Raw genomic sequence first — 21,213 nt, 5'->3', positions numbered from 1 at the left:
GACAGATTAGATAAAGAAAATGTGGCACATATACACCATGGAATACTATGCAGCCATAAAAAAGGATGAGTTCATGTCCTTTGTAGGGACATGGATGAAGCTGGAAACTATTATTCTCAGTAAACTAACACAGGAACAGAAAACCAAACACTGCATGTTCTCACTCATAAGTGGGAGTCGAACAATGAGAACACATGGACACAGGGAAGGAAACATCACACACTGGGGCCTGTGAGGGTGGGGGACTAGGGGAGGGATAACATTAGGAGAAATACCTAATGTAGATGACAAGTTGATGGGTGCAGCAAACTACCATGGCACATGTATACCTATGTAACAAACCTGCATGTTTTGCACATGTATCCCAGAACTTAAAGCATAATTAAAAAAAAAAAAAAGAAAGAAAAGAAAAACCCATTTTTTGAGGAGAAATTCAAGCTAGCTGCAGAAATTTGCATATGTAACAAGGAGCAAAATGTTAATCCCCAAGACAATGGAGAAAATGTCTCCAGGACATGTCATAGGTCTTCATGGCAGCCCCTCCCATCACAGACCCAGAGGCCTAGGAGGAAAAAATGGTTTCATGGGCCAGGCCCAGGGTCCCCATGCTGTGTGCAGCCTAGGGACTTGGTGCCCTGCATCCCAGCTGCTCCAGCCATTGCTAAAAGGGGGCAAGGTACAGCTTGGCCCATGATTTCAGAGGGTGCAAGCCCCGTATCTTGGCAACTTTCACATGGTGTGAGCCTGCGGCTGCACAAAATTCAAAAACTGAGGTTTGGGAACCTCCGCCTAGACTTCAGAACATGTATGGAAACACCTGGATGCCCAGGCAAAAGTCTGCTACAGGGGTGGGGCCCTCATGGAGAACATCTGCTAGGGCAGTTCAGAAGGGAAATGTGGGGTCAGAGCCCCCACACAGAGTCCCTACTGAGGCACTGCCTAGTGGAGCTGTGAGAAGAGGGCCACCATCCTCCAGACCCCAGAATGGTAGATCCATCATTAGCTTGCACTGTGCACCTCAAAAAGTCACAGATACTCAATGCCAGCCTGTGAAGGCAGCCGGGAAGTGGGCTGTACCCTGCAAAACCATGGGGCAGAGATGCCAAAGACTATGAGAACCTGCCTCTTGCATCAGTGTAACCTGGATGTGAGACATGGAGTCAAAGGAGATCATTTTGGAGCTTTAAAATTTGACTGCCCCACTGGATTTCGGACTTGCATGGGCCCTGTAACTCCTTTGTTTTTGGCCAATTTCTCCCATTTGGAATGGCTGTATTTACCCACTGCCTGTACCCCCACTGTATCTAGAAAGTCACTAGCTTGTTTTTGATTTTACAGGCTCATAGGCAGAAGGGACTTGCCTTGTCTCAGATGAGACTTTGGACTGTGGACTTCTGGGTTAATGGTGAAATGAGTTAAGATTTTGGGGGACTGTTGGGAAGGCATGATTGGTTTTGAAATGTGAGGACGTGAGATATGGAGGGGCAAGAGGTGGAATGATAGGGTTTGGCTGTGCTCCCATCCAAATCTCATCTTGAACTGTACTCCCATAATTCCCATGTGTTGTGGGAGGGACCCAGTGAGAGGTAATTGTAGCTCCCATAATTCCCATGTGTTGTGGGAGGGACCTGGTGGCAGATAATTTGAATCACGGGACCATTTCCCCCATACTGTTCTCGTGATAGTGAATAAGTCTCACAGGATCCTGATGGGTTTATCACGGGTTTCTGCTTTTGCTTGTTCCTCATCTTCTCTTGCCAGCACCATGTAAGAAGTACCTTTCACCTCCTGCCATGATTCTGAGGCCTCCCCAGCCATGTGGAACTGTAGGTTCAATTAAACCTCTTTTTCTTTCCAGTTTCAAGTATGTCCTTATCAGCAGCATGAAAACGGACTAATACAGTTACCATGAGGTTCAAATTATTTACTACTAGAAAAGGTGTTTGCACGCTATGCATTGCCATGGAAATATAAGTGACCCAGTGCCAAGGTGGCCACTCTCATGGAGTCCCGAGAATGACCAACTGAGGGGGAGCCCAAAGGAGTGTTTTGCTGACTCCCCCTGCCTCCCACACACAGGACTGGAAGGTTCTTCCCAAAGCTCCTGACCTTCTCCAGGTTCTCGCGCATATCTTCTAGGGCCTTGATGCCTGGTGGGTCTTTGGCCACCTCCTGCGCGCTAGCCAGCTCATGGCGCCAATGCTGCTGGGCAGCTTTCAGAGCTGTCTGCCGCCTCCGCATGGAGTGTGTCTGCCGCACAAGGAACTCCTTGGCACTACGGAGGGCTACCCCCTCAGTAGAGAGGAGGTGCCAGACATTGTGGGAGGACAGGCTGGAGCAGGAGAGTTGAAGAAGGAAAACAGAAGCCTTTGAGAACTCTGCTCTGGGTCACACAGCCACTTCCCTAGTAGATGCCCACCCTGAGCACAGACCAGAGCTGCTGGGCTGGGGCTGGGCACTGTGAGTGCAGGGATGCCACTGTTCAATACCCACAGTGTGCAGTGCCTGGGACTGACAGTGTCCCCACTCTGACTCTGAGAGGGATCATGCCTGGGGCCTCCAGATAGATGACCAGACACTTCCAGCAATCTGTTTCTCCACTAGAGAAGAATGCCATGTCAAAGGTCACAGTGGGCAGTTTCTTGGCTTACCAGAGAAGATTGCTTAATCCTCCAGAACCTTCCCCATGAACTAAGCCCCACTGGTGATCACTGTCTCATCACTTCAGCTCACCCAGCTCTACGATGCAGGTACTCACTTACCCCTTCATGATACCCTAACCTGAAATAAGACAGGCTATGGGAACTCACCTGTTCAAGTGTAAGTCCTCCTTGCTCTGGGAGAGAGAAGAAGACACCTCTTTGGTCTGGTTCTAGGGACACATGGTAGAAAAGTCCACTGAGTGTAGCAAAAGCAGATACCCTGCAGGTTCAAGACCCTAAAGCTCCTCCCAGTGGTCTAGACAAGGAGATGGCTCTCCAGCTGCCAGGCACTGTTTACTTATAGATATCATCTGACTGGTGGAGACGACTGGTAGCTGGGAATAAGAACAGACCAGGTCCCATAGAGAGCAGAACCAGCCCCTCCTGATACCTCAGCCCACCGTATACTCCTCCTCTCCTGAGGCTCCACCCCTCCTGATGACCCCTCCCCTCTGGAAGTACTCCCCTGATGCCCAGCCCCTCCCAATGCCCCACCCCCTCCTGGTACCCCCGCCCCCAGCTCACTGTCCCAAGGGATTTCCTCAGGTCCTCAATGTGCAGATCTGGTTCAAAACATGGGGAAACATTATTTTCCTCAACTGTCACTTCTCTCAACAGGTGCTGCTTCTTTTGAGCTTCAGCCTCCAGGCTGCTGCGCAGGGAAAGGGGAGTGAGAGGCAGGGTGGTGGCAGAGGTGGTGGGTGAAGTGGGTCAGAAACATGTCCACCCCCTCACTCCCACCCATCAAAGTCCCTGAGGAATAATAGCACCAAAGATCGCCTGCTTTTCATACCATCTTAACAACCCCAACTCCCTACAAAATGTAGCCACAGGCTCTTCTGCCTAGCTCCCAAGCTGGGACTCCACCTCTCCCTATTAATTGGGCCATGATGCAAGTAGCAGAGGTCAGAGGGCAGGCAGGGGGCAGTCAGCGGGGCTAAGTGCAGGGTGCCCATGCCACCTGATGTGTTTCTGCAGTTGCTGGCTCTGGGCCTGCAGCAGATCCACTTCGGACTCCAGCTTCAGCTTGCGGGCCTGCAGCTCATCAAGAATTTTCCGGAGCTGCTGGTTTGACTGCAACAGGTGGGTGTGCTCCTTCTGTGCCTCCTCCAGCTGCTGATGGGTGGCTGTGGCTTCCTAGGGGCAGAAGGAAATATAGAAGCACCCAGAGACAGCACAGGGAGAAGGCAGGGAGCAGACAGCACTAGAGGGTAGGGAAGCCAGAGGAGGATGGGCTGGGGATGAACTCAGAGCCACTGAAGTCACCACCTCTGAGGTCAGGAGGTCTGCAGGCTCCTGTCCCACCACAGCCTCACTCCCTTGAGGTTCCCAAGTGGGGTCCACAGAGTGGCACTATTTGTGGAATACTGGCCAAGAGAGTTTGGAACCCCAGTGCCCTGGGACACATCAGATGAACAGAATGTGGGGAACACGGAGAAGAAAGACAGGGGATGCAGGGAAAACAGGAGGGAGGACAAAAGAGGGAGACAAACCTCACTCTTCAGAGCAACCTGCCTCTGCACATCAAGCAGCTGCTGCTTCTCCCTCCGGGCGGTCTCCTCCTTGCAGAGAAGAGACAGGATTTTCTGGCTGACTGCAGACCCCAGGTCGGACGGGCTGGGCCTGCCCTCTGCTAGAGGAGCTATGACTCAGAGGTCAAGGACTCCTGCAGATCCCTCACCTGGGCCTCCAGCAGAGCCAATCTGGCCTTGACATCTTTAGCTCTGGCTTCAAGGTCCAACTCTAAATCTTGGAGCTTCCTTTCCTGCCCAGAAAGAGAAAGACATAAGCATAGAAAGAGTGTAAGGCATTAGCTGAGGGGCAGGAGGGGGTTCCAGAACCCACCATGCCACACCGCAACCTCCCCTCTGGGCTCAGGCTTCCTCGCTGTGTGCCCCTGCAGCCTCCCAGGAAGGCTCCACACCTTGTTTACTTCCTGCTGGAGCAAGGAGACGCGAAGGTGCCAACCCCAATGCCTTACAGGGGCTGACCTCTAGTTCTAATCCTGGGTGTGTTCCCTGGCCCAGAAAACAAAGCAGCAAGGATGCCCCAGCTTGGAGATGGCCAGTGAGAGACTCGCACTCCAGAAGCCGTCAGGCTCCATCCTGCTGAGGCCACGCGTTTGCTCCCAGCACCTTCCTACTGTGCGTGGAGGGGTCACAGTGGGCTCAGCCTGCCCCAGGCCCCTCACCTGCTCCCTGTGCCGGCGCCGCAAGTCCTCAAGACGCTTGTGTTGCTCCTGCCTCACAGTCTCCAATTCTCGCTCATGGGCCCTCTGTAGGCGCTCCAGCTCTCCGGTCAGGTGCCCCAGAAGTTCAGCCCGCTGCTTCCTCTCCTGCAAAGAGGATGGGCCCACTGGTGGGAAGCTGCAGTGGCCCCTTCCACCACAAAAATCACAGCTCCCCCAGCCCTGCAGCCTTGCGTCAATAAGATCAGGGACACTGTCAGTTCCCTAAAGCCAGCTCTTGGAAAAAGAGGAGGGTTACAAGCACAGCACCGGCCCTGACCCCAGCAAGCCTGCAGCCCTCTACAGGTGAAGCAGAGGCTGGCCGGACACCATGATGGAATCCTTCTCTGGCTCTCCTATGGCTCCACCATATACAACTTTTACTCCTTAAGGAATGAGAGGTCACTGATAAATTATTACTATTCTTCAGCACGGTCATAATTGGTTGGGGGAAGGGATGTGGCAAATTTCATCATGGGACTGCTATTTCTGCCCTGGAAAAGATCCTAGAAAGAGTCTGGGATACTGGTTCCAGTTACTGGAGCAGTAGTCTTAACGCCCTGCAGGGGCCCAGCTGTGGGCCATAGTCAGCCACCCTCTACCCACTCAATGTTCACCCTCAGTGTGAGCAAGCCAGGCCAGCTTGGGTACACTCAAGTCGCTGAACTTTCCTACCTTAAGCTCAAAGACTTAAAATGGGGAGAATATCAGTATTACTTGGTTCTCGCCAGTCTATTTCTTGGTCCTGAGATGTTAAGGAACACTGGTGACATGGCGTTGCAGTGAGGAAACTGAAGGCTTTGGAGTCGGACACCCTGGGCTTGAATCTTAGCTCTTCCACTTACTAGCTGAGTGTGATCTTGGGAAGCTACTTAAACTCTCCAAGTCTCAGTGTCCTCATCTTTAAAATGGAGATAATGATAATAGATCTCTCCTAAGGCCGGGGTGAGGACTAAATGAGTTAAAATAGATAAAGAGCTCAGAACAGTTCTCGGCACACAGTACAAGCTCAATGTATGGAGGGTCTTTTTACCATCAGAAGAAAGTGCAGCCTGCCCGATAAAAAAGGAATTGCCCCTCATTAGGTGGAGGTCTTTTTCATGCTTTAATAAAAAAGGCAAAAAACATCACCGTGGCAGGGTACTAGGAAGGAAAACCTCCCACAATCCCTGACCACAGTTTAGCCCCTTCCTCTGCCCTACAGTCAGGTGAGAAGGGGTGTGCGTGCATATGCATGTGTGCATGTGTGCATGTGTGCGTGTGTGCATGTGTGCGTGTGTGCATGTGTGCGCATGTGTGTGCGTGTGTGCGCATGTGTGCATGTGTGCGCGTGTGTGCATGTGTGCGTGTGTGTGCACATGTGCGCGTGTGTGTGCATGCGCACAGGGGATGTGGCCGAGCTACCTCAGCTTCATACTGCTCTCTGGCCTTAGCCATCACTTGCTGGTGCTCCTCCTTCATCTTGTCCAACCTCCTCTCATGCTCCCCTTCCACTTGCTGGCGCTTCTCTCGCAGGAGACTGCTGAGCTGCAGGGGAGACGGCAGGCATGTGGCATGCAGAACCCAGGTAGACCAGCACTCAGGGCCCTGCTGCACCTGAAGGTCTTACACACATTTCCCCAATCTCCCCCCACACATACAAAACATGGACATCACACAGCCATGACATCATGATCAGCACACAGCCATACCCCAACACACCCTCTCCACATGCATACAGGGGCATCAGATTGGAGGAGTACCTGGTTTCAAGGGAACTAATGCATAAAAATGGAACCAGAAGTGCTAACCCCAGCTGAGCCATCCAAAGCAAACTGGAGGCCACTGAGGCTAGGACGGCTCAGCTGACTGTAAGAGAGTCCACGACAGGTGCACATAACTGTGGAAGATGCAGAGCAGCACTCACCTCTTGCTCATACTCAGCCATGTGATAAGCCTTCTGGTGAACTCTGTGCTCCACCTGCCCAAGGCACTTCTGCAGCTGGGCCTCCTCTTTCTGTTGAGCTTCCTCTATCTTCTTCTGGAGGCTGGAGACCACCTGAGGAGACCCCCGCACACACAGGGAAGTGTGTCCCTCAGGGATACTGTACAGCTGCTGTGTGGGGATGTGTTCTGAGGACCTGGCATCCATCCCCAGGAGCTGGAGGGAGAGGCTCACTGCCTAGTAGCCAGGGATAGGACTGAATTCTGTTAATCAGCCATGAAGGGGGCCCAGGATACTGCATCTCACCTCCTGGTGCTTGGCCTCCAAAGAGGAGCAGAGCCGCTCCAGCTCAGCACTGTGCTCCTTCTCCAGCCTTGCCACCGCCTGGGAAGGAGCAAAAGGACTGTGAGGGAAGCTGGCTAGGCACTGACCATGGTGGGAGGCAGAGCCAGGAAGACTACCAACCCCCAACCCCTTGAGATCAGGGTCAAGGGAAGCACGGAGAAGCACAGCACATGTTTGTTCCTCTGAAATAACTCAGCCCCTGAAGTCTACAACTGGCAAATGAACAGGAACATGAAGGCCAGAAGAGAGGGGCATTTCAGTAAGTTTCAGCTCTCTGCTCCCACCCCCTGCCTTTAGACTAGGCCACAGGTCCACAGACGGTGCTCATGCTGGTAAATAAGATCCAAGCCAGGGGGGCCAGGTTGGATGGTGTCATTAAGTCAGGACATGTAGAACCTTCTTTTTATTTTGGTGAGGTGCAAAGCTGCAGCTTTTAGACATGGAAAACACTACAGCAAGACAAGGGAACTCCAATGCACTGCAAGTTTTCAGAGAGACTGTGCTAAAACCTTCAGAAGCCAGCCATCTGACTGGAGTACAGGGAGTATGGACAAAGAGAAAATCCCTGCTATGTTGCTAGCCTCTCAACCTAAGAAAGGAGGGAAAAGTGGGGAGTGAGGCCCTTGCAGCTGTCCCTCAGAGACAGTGAGGGACAGAGCGCCCTTGTCTCAAAACCTCTGGTCTGGCTAAATCTCTTTCAGTCACCAATTTTCTCAAATCCACAGGACACTCCCCTTCAAGCCTCTGATGGTTCTCTGCTTGAGAACCTCCAGCCGCCGCTGCCAACCAGCCTGATCCTGGAGGGGCCTCGGAATACCTGCTGCATCCTCTGCCCTGCCATGGACAGCAGAGCAAGCTCCTGCCCTGAGCTACTTTGGTCCACATGGAGTAATGGGCCCAGGCAGTCACCTCGCCATCTCCCATGCCAGTCTATGTGTGAGACCTACTCTCCACCTGGCTCCCCAGTCTGCACGCCCACCCGAGGCTTGTCCTTCCTCTCCCTGTGCACTCAGTCCCTCCCCAGGCAGCCCAGACACATGTCAGAGGGTGAGGTCCCCACTTGACTGGCTCACTTCTTTCCTCTCCCCTTCCAGCTGCTCCCTCAGCTGCTGCAGAGCCTTCTCCTTAGCAGCGTTCAGGGCAGCCTGTTCGCTCTTCTCCGAAGCCTCCATCTCTTCCTTGAGCTGCTCCAGCGTTTGCCTATTTTTCTGTTCCAAGCTGGCCCTCTCAGCCTTCTGTTGAGACTCCAACTCTTCTCTCAGTTTCTTTAGGGAAGCCTCTTGCTCAGCCCTGGATGGACAGAGTGGGTTGGGAACGGCCCTGTGTACCCTGGGGTCACCTGCGCGAGGCTGGGCAGCTCACAGGTAAGCACGCACTTACCTGATTTGGTCCTCATCTGCTTGTGTGCTGGACTGGACCTGGGCTCGGAGCCTGGATAGCCTCTGGCTTTCCTCCTCTCTCATCCGGGCCTCCTCCTCCTCAATGGTTTTCTGCAGTTGCTCCCTCAAGGAACTGAGATGGAAAGGAAAGGCGAGGTTGTCAGAGAAACCACAAAAGTCTTTCTTCTATTCACAGGCTGTGGTTGTCAGTCTCCAATAGCCCTGTTGCCTGCCTAAGAAACTTCCTAAATCTTTTTTTATTTTTTTTCCTGTTTGGAGACAGGTTCTTGCTCTGTTGTCCAGGCTGGAATGCAGTGGTGTGATCACGGCTTACTGCAGCCTTAAACTCCTGGGCTTAAGCAATCCTCTTGCCTCAGTATCCCATGTAGTTGGAACCACAGGCATGCACCATCAAACCCAGCTAATTGTTGAGATGGAGTCTCACTATGTTGTCCAGGCTGGTCTCGAACTCCTGGGCTCAAGTGATCCTTTGGCCTCAGCCTCCCAAAGCACTCAGACTATAGGCGTGAGCCACTGCGCCCAAGTCAAAGCTTCCTAAATCTTAAAGGTGAGTCTAACCTCAGCCTCTGGGTCTACAGCTGCCTCCCATTAATACCTTCCAGGATAACGAGGGAACCATGAACTCCCCTTTGCTTTAAGAAGCAAACTACTGGCCGAGCATGGTGGCTCATGCCTATAATCCCAGCACTTTGGGAGGCCGAGGCAGGTGGATCTCTAGAGGTCAGGAGTTTGAGACCAGCCTGGCCATAATGATGAAACCCCATCTCTACTAAAAATACAAAAATTAGCCGGGCATGGTGGCACACTCCTGTAGTCCCAGCTACTTGGGAGCTGAGACAGAAGAATTGCTGGAACCTGGGACGCAGAGGTTGCAGTGAGCTGAGATCGCACCACAGCACTCCAACCTGGGCAACAGAGCAAGACTCAATCTCCCAAAAAAAAAAAAGCAAACTACTGGCTTCTGGGTTTCAGTAATATAGCACTTCTTCCAAAGGCTCCCCTCTTGTCAACAGCTTCACCTCAGCATGGCACTCACTCAAAGACAGCTACAGCCACCCAACCTGATTCCACCTTCTTTCACTCCGACAGACTCTGTTCTAGGCACATCAGCTGAGTCACCATCCCTCCATTCTACCACACTCTTCCTTCCTAGGTCCTCTGCCAAGAATTCCCTTTTCTATCTAGCAAACCTATAGTCATTGCTCAACACCCAGCTCCCTCTCTGGGAAGTCTTTCCAACTCCCTCCAAGCTTATCAATTCATCTTTCTGTTCCCATCACTTTACATGTGGACCTTTCTTATCCCATGCTACTCTGCACCATGCATCACATGGCATCATAATTCATCTTCTGTATCTCTGTTTTCCTTGCAAGTCTGGGAGCTTCTCAAGAGAAAGAATCTTGTCTTAAAATCTGTTATATCCCAGGTACCACACATAGAAGCTGACATAAAGTAGGTGCTTAATAAATGAACTGAATTTGAACAGCATCATACAGCCCCAAACTATAAGCAAGCTGTGATAGCTGCGAAAGGTTATCTTATTTACACACCAACAACAGTGACCATTTCATCCTAAGCAGACATCCCCCTGCTTACACAAACCACATCCTTTTCGAGTAACTCCTCACACAGCCCCGCACGACCAGGGGATGTGTGCCGGGCACTCAGGGAATTCAAGCCTAGGAAAAACATGATTTGGAAGACAATTCCTTTGAAAAGCTTCTGTAACAAATCCTAAAGCCAAAAAAAAAGACTTAGGATTCTTTCCTATGTCAAGATACGAACACCATTACTTTCTTCCATTAAGAGAGAAGATTTGGCCGGGCATGATGGCTTAGGCCCGTAATCCCAGCACTTTGGGAGGCCGAGGCGGGCGGATTATCAGGTCAGGAGATCAAGACTACCCTGGCTAACCCAATGAAATCCCGTCTCTACTAAAAATACAAAAAAAAAAAAAAAATTAGCCAGGCATGGTGGCAGGCACCTGTAGTCCCAGCTACTCGGGAGGCTGAGGCAGGAGAACAGTGTGACCCAGGAGGCAGGGCTTGCAGTGAGCCCAGTGAGCCACATACTCCAGCCTGGGCGACAGAGCAAGACTCTGTCTCAAAAAAAAAAAAAAAAAAAAAGAGAGAGAGAAAATTTGAATTAAGTAAAAATCCTTCCTTCTAGATTCCCCAGAAACCCTTTCTCTTTGTCCTATGGCTAAATTTTACACACAGCAACAGTGTTAGAGTTGGCAGGGACTTTAGAAGTTTTAAGTCCAATCCCTTCATTTTAAAGTGAAAGAAACTAAGGGCCAATCTGCCTGCCTTCTCATTCCAGAAATATTTGTTATAAGATCAGCTGTGGCTTCCAGAAATTTCTACCACATGGAAGTTCCTAGCAGAGGGAAGAAGAGTCCATTCCTCAGAAAGCTTGGGCATAAACAGAAACAGGTTCTGGTGATGAATTATTTTGAAGAAAGTCAGGCAAGGCACTGTCCACAGAGAAGTCACTTAGTCAAGAATGCCTGAACATGCAATGATTTCAACTGAAAATAAAAGTAATTGCTACCATTTGTTCAGCAACTACTATGTTCCAGGCCATGAATCAAGACACTTTTGGCATTCCAGTCTTCCCCACAACCTAAGAGGGCCTCTGGAGTCAGGGGCCTTGGGAGAGGGATGGAAAGTACAGTCAGCCAAGCTCAGGGTGGCCAGCAAGAGGGGAGGAGACTGGTGGGCTGACAGGGACACACCGCCAGGATTTCCTCCAAGGCGCTGCACCTTAAGATGAGTCATACTCTGCTTGGGGGGACCCCTGCCCCAATTCTCAGTTGGCTGGAAGACGAGGATGCTGGGGGGTTGGAGGTGTCTGTTCTTTGGGATGCGCCCTGGTGGAGAACCCACAAGGATGCGATATAAGGACAGACCCTGGGTCAATGCTTCCTGCATTGGGCTCATGAGAGATTGCTCCGACCTTCCCAGTACTTGTATGTTGGTTTTCTGTTTTATTTTCTCTAAATTAAGCACAAATATTTTATATATACTTTGCTAGGTATCATCTAAAAATAATAATTTTCTACCACTCTTGGATGTTCTGTACAAGAGGACAAGACTCAGCCTTTAGTTAAATTGCCAAGTAAATGAAATGAAATGTTAACACCTTTTCATAGTACCTTTCCCATCCTGGGAGACTGTGACAGATGGCTCATTAACAGCTCAATATCCATCTCCCTTTCTTCCTTTACCAACAGAACCCTGCTTTTATCCTACTGGGTAAAGAGGTCAGCTAAAGGACTACATTTCCCAGTGTTCTCTGCAACTAGGTGTAACCAATAAGATGTAAGCAGAAATTGTTGGGTAAAGTTTCCCAACTTTAGTTGGTCTTGGTAGAACCATGGGCATCCCAGTGGTCCCCAGGCTGAGAGGGTGTCCCTGGCTCCTCATATCCCCTGAAAGGCCCCGGGAAGAATGCCCAAGGGGAAGGGCAGGACCTGAGAGATTGCTCTTTCTGCTGGTGAAGCCGGAGAATCTCCTCTTTCTCCTCTTGGCACAGCTTCTCCCGCAGTTGCTGCATCTTCTCTTGCTTCGATTCCAGCAGGTGCCTCTGGTCTTGCTCGAGCACTTGGGCCACTGCCTCTTCCATGGCCTTTAGTGCAGCCTCTGAGAGCTGCTTTGGGGGAGCCACAGGCTCTGTGAATCGCCTACCATGGGTGGGGAATGGCATATCATCACAGGGTTAACGTCCACCCACCTCTGCATCCAGGTTAGAATGGATACAGAACATCACAAATGGAATCCTAATGGAGGGCCCACAATCAGGAGTCAAACAGCTCACCCAAGGGCAGGCAAGAGATATATGGTCAATGCTTGTTCTATAGGACAAGCCCCACTGTGGCTGTTTAAGGCCCCAAGAGCCAAGGCAGAAGGGCAGCCCACAGCAGGCTCTCAGCTGACTTACGAGGTTATGGCCCAAGGTCAAAATCTGAAGCTGCGGCTCAAGAGCTGGCAGCAGCAGGGAGTGAAGCTCTGTCTCTACTGGATTCCTTCCTAGAATGGCTCATAGCCCCATTACCACCTCCCCACTCGAGCTCTGCCTGCTACTTAAGGCTCATGCCAGCAATTTGGGAACAGTCCCCAGAGACTGCTTTCTGCCTCCCAAACTGAGTAGTGGCCAATGTATGTGGGCCCATGAAAGCAGCAGCAGCAGGTCTCCTAGCTCTGAGAACTACAACAGTCCAGGAAAGCCCAGGAATAGGAAGCTCCCCTATCACGACACCACGGGGGCCAGGAGGAGGTGCTCCCCTAAGCCAAAAAACGCAGCAAGTGTGCACATGAGTGCCATGTTCCCCGTCTACCCATGGGGGCACGTCTTCGTCTGCTTAGAGTTAATTAAATGTTTAGAAATGAGTAAAAGAAATTCAGAGCTGACCTGGATGCATAAGAGGGTGGTGAGATCAGGAATAATGATATCCATTAAAAAGGTGTGTGTAAAGTAATAAGAACTGTTATTTTGCTTGTTTTCTGGTTCTTCAAGGAAATGCCCAAAGAGGAATCCTGAGAACATTCCGAGCAGGATAAAGCATGAGCAGGATAAAGCATGAATAGGACAAAGCATGAGCAGGATAAAGCATGAGGAAAGCATGAGCAGGATAAAGCATTTTGCCTTCCAGAGTGACTTTCCTAAAGGCCAGAATGTGCCTGCATATCCAGGTCCCTCAATCTTACAGTGGAAATTGGTCTCACTACACACCCTCCTCGCACAGCACTCAGGCTGCTGCAGGCCTGGCACGGTGGCTCAGTCAACCTAAGCAGAAAGTGTGGGTATGACCCAAAACAAAGAGGGCTGGGCAAGAGTCAAACAGGGGAGCTGGTCTTCCCTGCTGGGGACTCAGAACCCCGTCTCCCTCCAGCTCGAGCCCCGCTGCAGATGGAAAGCAGTGGGCAGGATCGGATTAGAACAGCAGAGGAAAACAAGGGACTAGAGAGAGAGGAAGACAGGACAGGCTACTGTCATCTCTGAAATACCATAAAGACCTTTCATTTCCCCTTTCCTAAAATCGTAACTTGGGCCAGAAATGATCTTGAGCTATGCGTTCAATTCTTTTCTGCTCCCAACTCCACCTCCTCCTTCCTTCCAAAGCCTGGCTTCCTCTGAGTCCCTGACGCAGCCCAGCTGAGGCAGATGTAAGACATGTGGCTGCCACCTCCTCTGAGAATCCTCCCTCAGAAAGAGCCTTCCCCCACAGCTCTCCGCCTCATCAACCCTCCAACTCATTTCCAACCTTGGCTGAAAACATCTTTTTTCCCTGAGATGGTACCTTTTAATGTCTCTCTCTCCTGCAGGCTGCAAGCTATGTGGAGCCCTAGGGACAGACACTCTGGAAAGATGGGGCATCACACTGCGTGGGGCATGTGCCCAGGCTATGAGCACCAGCGAGCTTGCACAGAGGCAAGCTGGGCCGTCTGTCAGTGGACCTCTTCTCCCTCGCCCTGTTTTAAAGATCTAGTAGCCCAAACTGCTAGCTCAGGTCCAAGGCAGTAAACAATGCCTGAAAGATCCATGACACGATCGGGAAGTTGAGGACTCCAGGGGAAGAAACAGCTCTGATTTCTAGGCCAACTCCTCGGGTAACAGAATCAGTGGGACCCAGTTTCCTACAGTGAGTGACAAAGGGGAGGCTCTGCAGGAGCATAATCATTTCAGGCTGACCAGCAAGTAGCTCAAAGATACGTGTGAGAAAGCCAGAAGGGAAAGCAGGGAGAGACAGGGAAGGCGAGCGGAGGGCGGGGAAATGGCACCTAGGAACACTGGAATGGTTTTCGTGGAACTACCACAAAAGTTATGTCTCCTCTCATACGCAACTTGGTGGTTTTGATTCTTTTACCCTCTTCTCTGCACATCCTCACGAAAGACGCTGGCATGACAAGAGGAGAATCTTCCTGTTTCCTAGTCCTGGCCTTGGCCAGAAAGCATTCAGTGAGTGGCATGTGCTGCCTTCCGGCCTACCTGCTCCCTCTAGCCTGCCCCCCGCTTCTAACCCTTCAGACCCAGCTTGCCTACACCTTTGGAAGCTGACAGACACAGAACTACTCCCACAAAACCTGGACAACCCATTCGTTCCTAATGCAGCTGTCAAGATTAATAATAAGGAAGTGATGGGGCCTGAAGAGACTCAGGAAAGAACAGAAGGCATTTCCTAAGGGGATGGTGTAAACTGAAACCGCGTGGTCAACTATCTCTGAGACCTTAGCAGGGGCAGCCTTGCTGGGATGGCAGGAGAAACACAAGGGAAGGGAATGAATCAGCCAAGGCAGCTGGGGAGGAGCCAGGGAAGCCGAGGCCCCAACTGAGCCCTGCTGCCCAGGCTTCACTCCAGAGATCCTGGGAAGACACCCCTCTGACGTCTGCCCAATCTTCCTCTCTCTGAACTACACCCACCTCCTGTCCTCATAGAAAGTATCCTGAACTGGCTGACCACAGCCACCAAGGTGACAGGAAGGCTGTATAATTCCTAATTCCTCGAGGTCACAGTTTTCACTGTAGGATGTATCACCACTTGAAAGACATGACCACCCCTTCCCTACACCACTCCTTCAATGTTATGGTGACGACACGAGATCCTGAGCTCACGTGCCCGGCCAGCTCTCAGTGAGTAATGTGTGCGTGAACTTGCTGTGAGTCATGTGTGCGTAAACCTGTCTCTGCTCATGCGTCAGTCCCAAATCCTTCAGACCTGCTCAGTTTACAGAAGGGAAAATGTTTAAGTCCTGACCCTTATCTTTCTCCAAGCAGAGAAAAGGAACAGTGGCTGCAGGCTAAAGTCAGAAGTCTAGGGCTCTAGTGACTAGAATCTAGTGTTTTTATTTGAGACAGAGTTTCACTCTTGTTGCCCAGGCTGGAGTGCAGTGGCACGATCTTGGCTCACTGCAACCTCCGCCTCTCAGGTTCAAGCCATTCTCTTGCCTCAGTATTCCAAGTAGCTGGGATTATAGGCGCCCGCCACCACGCCCAGCTAATTTTTGTATTTTTAGTAGAGACGGGGTTTCGCCATGTTGGCCAGGCTGGTCTCAAACTCCTGACCTCAGGTGATCCACCTGCCTTGGCCTCCCAAAGTGCTGGGATAACAGGCATGAGCCACCATGCCCTGCCTAGAATCTAGTTCTAATTCTGCCGCTGACTAGCGATGTGACCTTAGATGAATCCCTTCACTTCTCTGAGCCTCAGTTTCCTCATCTGAAAAATGGGTAGAAAGGGGAAGCGTGACAATGGAAGGAGAAAAGCTAAATGATTTCTAAATTTTAGAAGTACTTGGTTCAACATAGGTGAATCACAAAAACACATTGAGCTTTGAACACAAGCACAAAAGATCAATCCTGTGTACTGTATAATTCCATGTATGTGAAGTGGAGAACTGGAAAAATGACCCTTCGGCCAAAACTTGGAGCTCAGAGGTCAGAACAGTGAAGACCTGGGGTGGGTGGGTTGAGAGGGGCACGAGGAAACTTCCTCGAGGGATGGAGACATTCCCCATTTGAGTGGCCGTTATACAGCGTGCACAGATGCAAACTTTCACTGAACTGTACACTGCAGGCCTATGTACTTACACACCTCAACATTTTTGAAGAGAAAAACAGTGCTTGGTAGACAGGAAACATGATTTAGCAAGTTTAGCAGATGAGCCAGGAGGTACCCCCTCATCCGCCCTTGTACCTCAAGTCCTGACCAGGAGCCCCAGGGACCAAAGCTAACCCCAGGTAAGGATTAGTCACGCCTGCGTGGGGCTCTCAAGGCAGCACACAGAGCACCAAGGACATGTTTAATCTCCCTACACTCTAACCCCTGGCCAGAGCCTGAGCCCCACCTCCCACCACCCAACAGTCAATAGGCACTGAAGCAGCCCACACGCAGTGGAGGACAGGGACAGACACGCAAAACTGGCCCTTACACCTCTGGAGAGACTGGCGGGGTGGGGCTGACCGCCACCTTCTCCTCATTCTCCTCTGCCTCTTCCTGCCCAGGGCCCAGCTCGTCGGCCTGGGAATGCTGCTCCTTGCCCTTCTCGTGGGCAGCAGGTGGGCTTGGGGCCTGCTCCCTGATAGCAGTAAGGAAACAACTGTGTTAAAGCCAGTAAGAAAGCAAGAGGCTTAAGACACATGCCATTTGGGGTCAAAGAGCTATGACAGAGACCAGAGAGACAGCCCCAACACTTTCCCTACCTCAGGTCTTAAACCTCCCTCTCCCCACCCTGCCTCTCCCTGAATTATCTGCATCAAAGACCAAAGACTCCTGCCTCACAACGGAAGCAGGATGGTTATGGTACCCCAGGAGCTCTGTACACAGCAGGTGTTCAGTGGATGCTGCTGATTGCACATTGATGCTGCTCAGGTTCCCTAGTGATTCATTCCAACCCAATAAATTCTAAGACCAGCATGTTTCTCTTGCTAGGGGGACAGAGAACTAGCAAATGTCTACCACGCTCTGGACTAGGCTAGGAAAAAAAGGTCCTCTCAGCTGGACTCAGAGTGATCCGGGCTTCCCTCTCTCTGGGCCGAGCACATAACAGGGCTCCAGCTGGGGTTGCTGAATGACTAGAAGTAGGATGACTATTGGAAACAGGGGTGCTGGCAGGGAGGGGACTAGAGAAAGGGCTTTCCTGGCAGGAATGGAGCAGCCAGGGTAACACCAGTCTCTGCTCCAGCCTCTTGCACCTGGGACAAAAGAGACACCTCCTTATTCAAGAGTTTCTAAGTCCCTCTAATCAGACCACATACCCTCATTTCAGCTGTAGACTGAGGACTAGGAAGAGGCACATGTCCTCATATCCAGCTCCCATGGGACACTAAGCAGAGCCTCTGCTGCTGCTGCTGCTGCTGAGGCTACAAACCCGCCCCAGCTCCCCACTCCCTCCCCAAGCCAACCCCACCCCCATCTCTCTCAGCACTAGCACACATACCCACCACAGGCAGAGTGGCCACCATCCGGGGGTGCTTCCCCTCATCCTTACCTCTGGAGGGAGAGCTGCGGGCTGAGGCTGGCTGCAGAGTCCTCCCCAGGCTCCTTGGCCTCCTTCCACTCGGGCTGCCCCTCGGGGCCCTGGGGGGGCTCTTCTTCGGTGGCCAGGCTTCGAGGGGGACTCTGGGCCTGCTCCTCATGTGGAAGTGGAGGAGATAACCTGGTCAGGCCAGGCAGAGCAGCAGAGTCAGGTCCCTCCATTTGGAGAGCGGGAAGAGAACTGGGGAATACAGTGCACGGACTTAGGTCATCGCCTCCTCCCGGGTTATGCTCCAGCCCCATCCCCACATCCATCCATGGAGAGCCACAGCAGGGCAAGGCAGCCACACATGTGGGAAGGAGTGACTCCCTCCTGAGCGCTCCTTTTGCCTAGACTGGAGTCAGGCTCCACAGGGGTCCCTATGCTGCCTCTGCTCGGTTCAGGAATCAGAGCAGGACACACTCACAAGTGTGCCCATCCCCAGAGGTCACCATCGCTGAGGCCAGGAAGGGGTGGAAGAACTAATTGGGGAGAAAAAGAGAAGCCAGACTCAAGAGGTCAGACCAGAAAATGCATGAAGCTGTCACAGATAGGTTTTGAAGGCCTAAAAGTGAAATGACCATTCTCCTTCCCCTTCTAGGGTGGCCGCCCTTGTCATGGGGCTCAGGCCTGAGAAGCTGAGAGGCCCTGTCACATCACACACAGTTGCACACTCACAGATAGCTGCAGCCATTTCTGATGTGGCAGAGCCCTGGCTCAGAGCTCTGAGTTGCAGTACCAACCCTCCAGTGTGACTCCTCCAGACCTCCACAAAGTTTCTTCAGCCCTGGCCCATAACAGGCACACACACAGCTTAATCAGCCCTGGCCCCACAATGGTGCCTGGAGTCCTGCCAAATGCACCCAGTGGCATTCACATTCCCATCTTGGTGGAGAATCAGAGGGTCTGCTCATGCATGCAAACATACATACACATTGCCAGTACACACATGCGCACATACATATACACACGTATGTGCACACACAGACCCTGCAAGGCCATTCAGCCAGTTCATCACTGCTGCCAAGCAAGTATACACTGAGCCAGGCCAGCCACCAAAGCCAAGAATTCTGCCCAAGTCCACACCACCCTGAAGGCACACCCCTGGGGACAGCCTCCCACCTATGGTACCTCTCCAAGCCTTTGGACTGCTTGCTCTGCAGCTCATCTTGGCTGGACTGGCTGTCATCCTTGTCTTCTATTCCCAGTGGTTGCTGGGCCTGTAGGAGAGAAGCAGTAAAAAGTCTGTGTTGAAGGGACTGCATTTGGGTCCCTCCATCCTCCAGCTGGCTCTCAAGCTTAGGAGAAAGCTTGAGAAGTTGCTCTCCAGAGGATGGGACCATACGGGACATAGAAAAGAAGGTTCATCTACTGCACAGTGAAGCTTCCCCAAGCTTTGGCTAAGCCCTCAGGCTCACAGCTGCTCCCTGGGCTGGCCTTGAGGCCTGGGGAGGATGTGGCAGAAGACCACAGCCATAACACATAGAGTCAGGCGCCAGAGACCGAAGGAGAACACACAAGAAAAAGAAAATCTTGCCTCCTGCTGCGGGAAGCCTGTACTGCAAGCTGCACAGAGAAAGCAGAGAAATCCATGAGTACCCCAAATCCACAGAGGCCCAGATTAGCAGTGTGCCAGTGAATTACAAGGGTGCTGAAATTAAGGGCAGAATCGGGGGGCACAGGCAAGCACATCAGTAAGGATAAGTCCTGGAGAGATGGAGTACTGGTAGAATGAGAGAGAGAAAGCTGTGCCCGAGACAAAAAGGGCACCACCTGGCACCTGGAGGAAGACAAAGTGCCCCTTCGCTACCTTCAGGGACCCCAAAGCACCCAGGCCCCATCAGCAGACAATGATGCCCCCTTCCCAGTCAGCAATTACATCATCCATCAAAAACAAAACCAAACAGAACAAAAATCTCATTTTAAAGCTTGGGTGACTAGTGACATTCAGCAAGTCAGTTAAAAAAAAGGAGGCAGGGGCCGGGCGCGGTGGCTCACGCCTGTAATCCCAGCACTTTGGGAGGCCGAGGCGGGTGGATCACGAGGTCAGATAGAGACCATCCTGGCTAACACAGTGAAACCCCGTCTCTACTAAAGAATACAAAAAAAATTAGCCGGGCATAGTGGAGAGCGCCTGTAATCCCAGCTACTCGGGAGGCTGAGGCAGGAGAATGGCGTGAACCCAGGAGGCGGAGGTTGCAGTGAGCTGAGATCCGGCCACTGTACTCCAGCCTGGGCGACAGAGCAAGACTCCGTCTCAAAAAAAAAAAAAAAAAAAAAACAAAAGGAGGCAGGAAGAACTATTCTTTGAGGCAAGGTCTCACTCTGTTACCCAGCCTGGAGGGGAGAAATATTCCTGATCATTTCAAATATTTTCCACAGGGGTATAGTAGTGTAGTCAGCCTGGGGTCAACACTTTGTTCTAGCTCTTCCTGCCTGGGAAGTCTGTCTCCTCCACTGTATAAAATGGGATCGTATACTGCAACTCACAGGGCTTCTGGTGAGGATCAAAGCAGCTCATATACGTAAGGCCCAACTCGCAAACCAAAGAAGGCACACCATCAATGTTAGCTCCTCTTCCCACATTCCTCTCCCTCTCCCCCAGCCTAAGGTGAAAAACAAAAAGAAAAGACTCTGCCAGTGCCAGTCCCATCCTAGGACCTGCACTCCTTCTGTCACACCAACAGGAGCCCCGTCTGCTCTGGGACGCAGGGTCAACAGGAGAGGTGGGGCGGGAGACAGCTCACTCCGTCTTCCCCAGTAGGGTCCCCAGCCCTGTGCCCACAACCCCCACACCTCTCCACTGGCAGCCTAAGCCCCAGCAGCTGTGGCTAACCCTGCCATCTGGATGGGTGAGGAAGGGCAGGGCTTGAACTAAAACCCAGCTCCCCCAAATTACATTAAAAATAGAAATGCTGCCTGTGAGTGCCTCCTGGTGCCTGCAGCAGAAGGGCTCCCTGCCAGGGCTGCCACTCCTCATCACATCAGCATGGGCAGAGCCTGCAGACAACGGCAGGGCATGCAGCCTTTCCCGCCCCACCTCGTTCCCCTTCTAGCGTGCAACTCACAACTTGTCTCCCCCTACAGACCACACCATGCTCATCACGTATCTCCCTCTCTCACCCATCAAGAAGGAAAATCACACAGGCCCACTCCAGTTAACAAACTAAAATATAAGACAAGTAATAAAGTGGGGTGATAGTAATAAAAATAGGGGGACTGAGCCCTGAGTCAGAAAGGACTCCGGGGCTATCAGCCACACACCATAAGAAAAAAGGCAGCAGATAGGAGGGCTGGCTGCAGACCATGGCTTTCCAGTCTCTCCCTTCTTGTTTCACCTATATTTCTGTGAGAAACTGAACTATCCCCACTAACAGAGAAAAGGGGATCCTCTGGGAAATACCCAGACAGACGGTCCTCTTGGTATAGAGGGTCCTCTTCCTTAACTTTTTTGCTCCAGAAAAGGAAGCCAAGGAACGAGATGAGGAAAGCAGCCAAGGTCACCATTCTTCAGAAAGGGGAGACAATCGCACATCCTAAGCCTCTGGCCTAAAATACCATTTCCCTCTCCTTAACTCGGCTCTAGGGTCTTGTTTTTG

General features: G+C 51.7%; 1 protein-coding gene across 2 annotated transcripts in view; it reads right to left on the bottom strand.

The window, feature by feature from the left end:
• Positions 1-21,213, bottom strand: part of CEP164 (centrosomal protein 164kDa) — a 97,433-nt gene that overhangs the window by 15,172 nt on the left and 61,048 nt on the right. Inside the window, exons 11-26 of one of the 2 annotated variants that reach the window (XM_011926850.1) lie at positions 18,737-18,834; positions 17,588-17,755; positions 16,529-16,675; positions 12,074-12,283; positions 8,579-8,710; positions 8,272-8,488; positions 7,160-7,237; positions 6,836-6,967; positions 6,334-6,456; positions 4,894-5,037; positions 4,384-4,467; positions 4,196-4,264; positions 3,664-3,839; positions 3,228-3,354; positions 2,811-2,872; positions 2,110-2,332 (exon numbers count right to left, since the gene is read on the bottom strand). In XM_011926850.1, coding sequence (XP_011782240.1) covers positions 2,110-2,332; positions 2,811-2,872; positions 3,228-3,354; positions 3,664-3,839; positions 4,196-4,264; positions 4,384-4,467; positions 4,894-5,037; positions 6,334-6,456; positions 6,836-6,967; positions 7,160-7,237; positions 8,272-8,488; positions 8,579-8,710; positions 12,074-12,283; positions 16,529-16,675; positions 17,588-17,755; positions 18,737-18,834 — 2,190 coding nt within the window. The remainder of the gene's footprint in view (positions 1-2,109; positions 2,333-2,810; positions 2,873-3,227; positions 3,355-3,663; positions 3,840-4,195; positions 4,265-4,383; positions 4,468-4,893; positions 5,038-6,333; positions 6,457-6,835; positions 6,968-7,159; positions 7,238-8,271; positions 8,489-8,578; positions 8,711-12,073; positions 12,284-16,528; positions 16,676-17,587; positions 17,756-18,736; positions 18,835-21,213) is intronic. The other variant, XM_011926848.1, reaches the window with a different exon arrangement.

This window comes from Colobus angolensis, unplaced genomic scaffold, assembly GCF_000951035.1.
Source record: "Colobus angolensis palliatus isolate OR3802 unplaced genomic scaffold, Cang.pa_1.0 Scaffold7, whole genome shotgun sequence".
Taxonomy (NCBI): domain Eukaryota; kingdom Metazoa; phylum Chordata; class Mammalia; order Primates; family Cercopithecidae; genus Colobus; species Colobus angolensis.
The sequence above is the reverse complement of the archived record's forward strand: the minus strand, read 5'-3'. Positions and strand labels throughout refer to the sequence as shown.